The 7,600-nt window shown below is 47.9% G+C and overlaps 1 protein-coding gene across 3 annotated transcripts in view; it reads right to left on the bottom strand.

The window, feature by feature from the left end:
* Positions 1 to 2,340: 2,340 nt before the first annotated feature.
* SIDT1 (SID1 transmembrane family member 1) overlaps positions 2,341 to 7,600 on the bottom strand; it is a 42,512-nt gene continuing 37,252 nt past the window's right edge. For all 3 annotated transcript variants that reach the window (XM_039717793.1, XM_039717792.1, XM_039717794.1), the window contains 2 exons: positions 7,130 to 7,243; positions 2,341 to 6,730 (listed from right to left, as the gene is read on the bottom strand). In XM_039717793.1, coding sequence (XP_039573727.1) covers positions 6,668 to 6,730; positions 7,130 to 7,243 — 177 coding nt within the window. In that variant the 3' untranslated portion in view covers positions 2,341 to 6,667. The remainder of the gene's footprint in view (positions 6,731 to 7,129; positions 7,244 to 7,600) is intronic.

Below are 7,600 nucleotides of genomic sequence, written 5' to 3'. Positions count from 1 at the left end.
CTGTTGTGTAGCCTTTTGGTGTAATTGACTGCCCAAGATGGGCTTTGAATGTTGCATCTGGCCTGGTCCTCTGGTTTGAGAGCAGCTTGTGGGTTTCAGTGTCTGTCATGTTCATGCTCTTTTGTCTTTAGGTGGGACAGTGGGGGACTGGATATTTCACATCAAAGGACAGGAAATTAGATGTTAAATTTCTGTTACTTTTTAATAATTAAATTGTTTGGTGTTTTCGTTTTCACTGCAAACGAATCCCACCTGCCATCCCACATCCACCAGGTTTCCTGCACTTGGTTTTGTGGGTCAGTTTGTGGCACTGACACGTTGGTGTCTGTCCTTCCCCAGGGCCTCAGGCTCTGCTCTCAGGAAGAGGAGCAAATGCAACATCTCACGAGTCCTTCTTTTCTTCAGTTTTCCTTTCCCCTCCCATTGAACCTGTGGTCTTTAGCTGTCAGGTTGGTAAGGCTCACCTTACCTTGATCTGTGCTTCGAGAGGGCAGTTTGAAAAAGCAGCTTCTGCTTTTAATCAGCCAGAATTATTCTGGTTTACTTGTTATGAAAACCATTTGCCAAGCAAACACATCTTCTTCAGCAAGCATCAATGACATCAATTTTCTTTTTCTTCTGAGGACTACCCCACAATTAACAGTTCCTTTTTTTTTCAAGATATACATGGAAAAGATTTTGTGAGTTTAGCTGTGATTTGTTAGCCTGAGAATGGCATTTTCTTTTCCAGAGTACTTTTTTCAAGGTTACTTACACAGAGCTTGTTTTGGCTTTGAAGGGAGGAAAAATACCCCATACCACTTAATTTAGAAAAGTCAGCAGTGGAAGGGAAAGGTTGGGCACTAACTCTGGGGTGGAACTGCCATAGCTGATTGGCATTGTGTGGCTGTGGGTTTCAGCTTGGCCTAAATTACTTCAACAAACAATAGTAAATAATATTGGGCTGGATTGCATGTGTGTCCATATGAATCCCTTAAACAGCCTAGGAGAGTAAGAGCAGAGATAGACTAATGTGAAAGCAGGCAATAAAATAGTGATGTGTTAATATTTATATGATATACCTTTTTCTTGAGAGAAAGGACCTCATTTAGGAACAGTTAAAGAAAATGAGAACTGGAGTGATTTGAGTTGGGGGCTGGAATGGGTTTTCCAGCTCAGACTTCCAGTTTATCACTGTGGTGCTGCCCAGGTGGAAGAGCACCTCTCTGAAAAAAAAAGTAAAAGCAGGTGCTAGTCTCGAGCCTCTGGAACTTTGCACAGATTTCCTACTGCACTTTAAAGCTGTGCTGCTGCTGCTACTGTGCTTGATGTCTGTAGTGCTGTTGCAGGAAACAAGGCATGTGGCAGGGCAACTAGCAGAGGCTGTGGCTGGAGAAGAGGGGCCATTTAATTATTTCTATCTCCTGTTGTCTTTTCACCTTTTCTGAGGTACTTGTGCAGTCCTGGCTCAAGGACTCAACCAGACTTCCACTGTTTCTGGATGACAGTGTGCTAAGAGCTGTCATCTCTTGCTGTTCCCTTAGTAAGTTTCATGCTCATCACTTTAATAAAGATCTAACTTCTCCTGGCAAGACAGAGTAGCATTGGATCTGTTTGTGCCAGATCAGTCCTATTTGTTTTGTTTGCTGACACAATGCTATAAGGAGATCCACTCTTTGCTGTCACTTGACCTGTTACCACCTCCTGCTGTTCCCTTCTCCCACTGCCGTGATCCAGCATGGGTAGCAGACACAGGTTTGTGTGAGGGTGTTTTCAATTTCCTACAGCCTCTGCAATGCGTAAATTGGAAACCTCAGAGCACAAGGCTTTATTCCCACTGAGAGAAGGTTCCTCTGTGAACTGGAGAAAGATTCAGCAGAGGTTTTTGGACTTGACAATACAAATTCATATTCTCTGCGAGCAAGCCCTGCTTAGTTACACAGACACCATTTATTACTTGCTGATACCAGTTTTTCTGAGATAATTTTTTTTAAAAAATACTTTTTTTCCTGCCTCACTAGAAGTATCTTTATGAGAATGTTTCCAAGTTTGCAATATGTGCTGCTGTTCTGGCACAAGTGTGAAACAGTAGAGCTCATGGGGGGGGTTGGACCTTGTTCCTGCCTGCTCACTGTGAGAAGGGAAGCAAGTATGGATTTTGCCACAGGAGATTAATCAAAGATGCTGTTGCCCTCCACAATGTAAATTATTTATATTCAATCCAGAGTATTCTGCTGTGCTTCTGTTTTATACAGCTATAAATGACTTGGATACAGTCCCAGTGGAAAGCCCTTACTATTTTGTAATGGAAAATAGGAACTCTGCAGTAGAAATCTATAATGAATGAACAGGAACATCATCTTCCAATTGTAAATAAGATCTTGCTCTGTTTATTTTGACATCTTTTTACAAATGTGTTGCATTCAGGTGTAAATATCCCAAACCATGATCTTGTTCAGAGTTCTGAGATTTCTATTGTTAAATGTAATACTTTGTTTAATAGTTGTAATAATTATTTGTATAGATATGAACATGATAGTATTTTATTAAAAAAAGATAAAAACACCCTTTGAATATTGTGTTCTTTCTTTCCCCACAGACAGCAATGCCATTCACTCTTAAGTAGAAATAAAAATAAAAGCTTTGCTTTGAGACTGGGAATTTACAGTCAGAGTTTTCCACTGATGTACATTCTCTGCATAGACAGAGTAATGCACCATATTAGTTGGAGATATGTAATTCAGAATAAATAAATACTAATTGTGCAGTATCTAAAAAATACATGGCAGGTGCTGTCCCTGCCCCAGTGACTGCAATCACTGTGGAGATACAACTTCATTGTATAAAATGCTTCTCATCACAGTCCCCTTGCATTGTTTGGAAGTGCCCTAAGACAGTTCTTCTGTCACAGTTTGAAGCTAAAAGCTGCAGTTTGGATGAGAGCAGTACAGAGACCCTGCAAGGTAAGTAAAGGCTTTTTCTGGGAGTTTGCACAATACTGAAGTTGACAGAATTACTATGAAACAATTATTTTCAGGGGCTCCAGAAAACCTGGCTTGTAAACCTCAAAAAAATTCTTGCAGGCATGGAAGTTGCCTTTAGGGAAGATCTTAATTTAAAAACAGCTGACGTTTAGTATTAAGACAGAGGTGCTTTTGATCCTTGAGTGACAGCCAGTGTGATGGTTCAGTTGTAGAGGGGAGGGGAAACAGGACACGAGGGAGCTGCCTTCCTTTTCCACACTGCAGTGCATTCCCCCTGCCTTAGCTGCTCTTCTGCCAGGCCAGGGGCTCCAGGGGGAATTGTAACAGCTCACATACCCCCAGTATCTTTCCTAACCTGTGAAGGGATGTCAGTATTGTACAGAAGCTGTTTCCTTCTCCTTTCACTTGTACTGGGATGAACAGTTTTACCTACACTTCCTGAGGAAACAGGGAATATCTGGAATGTAAGGAAGAAGTTTTTTACAATGGGAGTGGTAAAACACTAGAACAGATTGTCCAGACAGGTGGTGGATGCACCATCTTTAGAAAGGCCTGGTTGGATGGGTGTTTGAGCAACTTGTTCTGAGGAGGAGGTGTCCCTGCCCATGGCACCATTATTTCCCTTTCAAGAACTGTGACAGCAGCTTCTCCCAAACGTGGGCACAGCAGCGCGCTGCCACCACTGGCAACTCGGGCTGCTTTGACAGTGCCAATGCCTCCTGCAAACTGACATCAGGAACCTGGCCTGGTGGGTTTTGTTTGCCAGGGAAAAGGGCTGGTGTTTGTGTCCAGGGGCCAGTGGCCCGGAGTGGCCGGCTGCCTGCTGAAATTCCGAACGTGGCAGGATTCCTCCCAGACCCAAGGTGCCACCACAGGTAACTGTGGCTGGTTTGACAGTGCCAAGTGCCTCCTGCAAACTGACATCAGGAACCTGGGCTGCTGAGTTTTACTTCCTGGGGATGGGACCTGCACATTTGTTCAGGGGCCTGAAGCCCTGAGGGCCCGTCTCCCTGCTGGAATTCTGCATTGTGCAAGATGCCTCCCAGGCCCAAGCTGCCATCACTGCCATCTCAGGGGCAGTGACTCCATGGGCAGCAAAATGGCCCTCTCACCTCCCAACACAATTCCACGGTTCTGCTCTGCTTTTACCCCTACACATCTGTCTCCCTCTGTGAGCAGAGCAAGGTGAGGAAACAACAGCATGACCCCTGCAAATTAGGGAATGAGGGTCCCCCACGTACCCAGCAAGCTGCTCTTCCTGCCCAAGGGCAGTGGCCCAAGAACAGCAGCACCCAAGAAAAGCTGCATTTTTGGCACGGGCTGCAGAGCCAAGTGTGCCTGGGACAGCTGGGAGCACAGAGTGCCCAAGTGCCCAGCCAGGCCCCCCAGCAGTCGAGGGGTCAGGTGGGAGAGCTGAAGCACCAAAAGAGCCCAGCAGGCAGGGCAAAGCTAAGAGGGAATTTTAAAAATTGACGCAGCAAGCTGGAAGCATAGAAGCAGCAGGGAGACGATTCCAACCCTTCTTCCCATCTCTCAGGCCTGAGGTGCCTTTCCTTGTATTTAACTGAATTCTGTCATGGTTTTCTGTTTGTTCTGTGCTGTTCCCCAGCCTCCCTCTCCCTCCCTGCTACCACCTTACCATTCCATGCTGTGCTCATCTCTGCTCAGCACAGCAAGCCCATATGCTGTTCTACCTCCTACGTCGAGCCTTCCAACTGCTGTTCAACATTATTTTTTCCTCACATTTCAATTTAGAGAAGATAACCAGCTTCCTGTCTAGAAACAAATACAAGCTTGGAACATGATCTGAGACTACGGATTATGAAAACACAGGGAGAAGGTATATTTTTTAAAAATGTGTCCCCAGAACTGGACAAATGTGAGGGCACAGAGGTCCTCCTTCAGTGTGGCACAGCTACCCCGACACCCTCCAGGGCAGCACAGCTCTGCTTGGGAAGATAAAGGCTGGCAGCCTCTTGTGTCATTCCTCCTCCAGCCCTCTCCTCACCCTGCCAAGGGACTCCAGTGACAAACAAGAGTGTCTGTTCTTTACTATAGGTAACCTCACAAAGGCAAATTGCTTAAGAGAACAAGCATGTCATCCACACCTATGCTCCAGAAACACCTGTGACAGTCCCAAGGGTGGCTTGGGACTGTCACCACTGGGCACCCCTCTACCCTGACTGCTGTCTCTGCTGCTGCTGCTGAGAGCAGGAGCCAGAAGAATTCAGATCAACCTGCAGAGCAGGGAACCAGGAACATCCATTTTATTGACCATCCCAATAAACTTCAACTAAAAAAATAAAAACCAGCTGGTGCAAAACTCTTCAAGGAGATACAGATTCTTGGAGTAAAACATCACCAGAGTCACCCACTTTAGTAAGCAGAAGTGGAATGAAACCTTTGCATCACTGGCTACATGCACATACACCAACGTAAAAATGCTCAGGCAGACAAGAATAAGGACAGCAGGCCTCAAAGAACACTTTTTAATTGCAAATTAGCAAAACAGGTCCCAGTTTAGATGCAAGGCCTGAAGTAATTCACACCTTACTCTTATTCTTGGTTTTTTTTTTTTAAATAACTAAAAAACTGGAAAGAATGCAGAAGCCATTAAAAAACTCATTTCTGATTTGGACAAGCTGGAGAAGAAAATTTGGTCCACATCTTTAGCTAAAGAGCTCAATACCAATTGCTCCAAAATCTCCTTCATCCTCCCAGCCCATAAGAGAATCTACTTAGCCAAGTTTGTCCAAGGCAAGCTCGTGAGAGGAGAAAGTCTGAGGCTGCTGGCAAACCTCCCTGTCCCACCGTGTCCCTTTGGCAAGGCACCCAGCAGGAGCCAAGGGTGTCACACGAGGCTGTGGCTTTGCCGTGCGCTCTCCCGCGGGCAAAGAGAGCCTTGAGGAGAGCACATGTGGAGCCATGACAGAGAGCAGAGCACGGCCAAGTGCCAGCAGGAGCTGCCAGAGGAGTTGTTGTTGTTCAACAGGAGCGACAGAGAGGCTGCACGAGAGCAAGGTAGGAGGCTCTGAGTCTGGCAGAGCCCTCACAGGCAGCTCTAGTTCACCACCTCCTACCGACGCTGCAGCCTTGGTACCACGGCTCCCCACCAGCTAATGAAGGAGTGTCTCCAACAAAAAGAGGAAAAAAGAAAACACAGTCCCCTCACTGCCACCTCAGTTTGGAGTCCTTTTCTCCCTCAGCTGCTGCAGTACAGGAACCAAATGCTCCCCCTGTGCTGCTGAAGGGACTCTTGGAGGGCAGCAGCCTGCAGGGTGCAGACATTAGCTCCCTGTGCAGGAAGGTTTGCATGGCACTCTCAAGCCTGCTCACCTGAGAGGAAGTGGAGCACATCAGCAGGAAGGAAGGGAAGCAAAGGTCTCTGACATGCCTCCCTCCTGTTTCCTCCCCCCTCACTGGCTCCAGCACCCACTGCACCCACAAGCCAGAGGGCTGTGCACGGGCCTTGGCCTCTGGATCAAGCCAGCCCCAGAGGATGTGGCAGGAAAGGAGTAACATCATCTTCCCTCCTGGTCCCTCCTCACTGCCACAGCACCCCTCCATGCCTGCTGGGGGATCCAGTGCCCCTGCTCCCACTGGGCTGTTGGCCATGGAAGCAGGCTCATTCTCCACAGATACCAGTGGCCCAGTGCCTTTGGCTGAGTGTTTTGGGACACCTCTGCGCCCCTGTGCCTGGGGACTCAGAACACTGGGATCTTGTCCCTGCGCACCGTATCCAGGTCATCGTCCAGGGTCAGCAGGACCTGAGGAGGAAAATGCAAGCCAGATTCAGGTCTTGCTGGCCAGGGAGGTCTTCCTTTCAGATCTCCAGGCCTTGCCTTTATGGCAGGAATTCACAAATCCATGAGTCATTGGTCACAGCAGCAGCCCCTCAGCTTCCCCACAACAGCTGTGTGACCCAGAAGGAAGCTGAGGCCAGCAGGCACTGGGAGAGAAATAAGGTAAAGGAGAAAGCCTGATCCCTGATCCCACTGACAAGGAGCATCCCACCGTGAAGGATGTTTGGAGGTAGAGCCAAGCAGAGGAGCTGGGGCACTTCTGTGGAGTTCTGGAGCAGGCACAGTTCCATGTGCATAGAGGGGAGCAAGGTGAAAGGAGAGGGTGAGGCCATCCAGCAGAGTGGGAGGCTCAGCAAGACTCACCAGAAAGGAGAAGAACAAGGCAGCTGCGGAGAGGAAGTGCCAGACATCGTGGTCATCAAAGAATCCCAGCAGGATGCACGGCCGGTTCTTTTCCCGGGACTCTGCTGGAGTCTCCTAGGAGGGCAGGCAGAGGGTCAGGATCTGATATCCACCCCTACTGGGCCCTTGCTGGCCACACTAGACCCAACAGGGATCACCCTATCTTAACCCTCCAAGCAGGATCCAGGAGAAGTTGCTGTGCTGGCCAGAAATGTGGCACGGGCAGGCCAGAAACAACACAATGTTATACTTGGACTTCCAAATGGATCTGGAACCCCAACCCACATGCAAGGGGAACCCTCTGGTCTCCACTTCTGAGGTCCTGCATAGCACAAGTTGCACAGCCTCCACCAGACCACCCTGCAACAAGCCCCTCATTTCCATGGAGAGGTTTGTGACATCCTGTTAGAAGGCACCCAGTCAGGATTTAAT

The sequence above is a fragment of the Passer montanus genome, unplaced genomic scaffold (assembly GCF_014805655.1).
Source record: "Passer montanus isolate IOZ18808 unplaced genomic scaffold, ASM1480565v1 scaffold39, whole genome shotgun sequence".
Classification (NCBI taxonomy): Eukaryota; Metazoa; Chordata; class Aves; order Passeriformes; family Passeridae; genus Passer; species Passer montanus.
The sequence above is the reverse complement of the archived record's forward strand: the minus strand, read 5'-3'. Positions and strand labels throughout refer to the sequence as shown.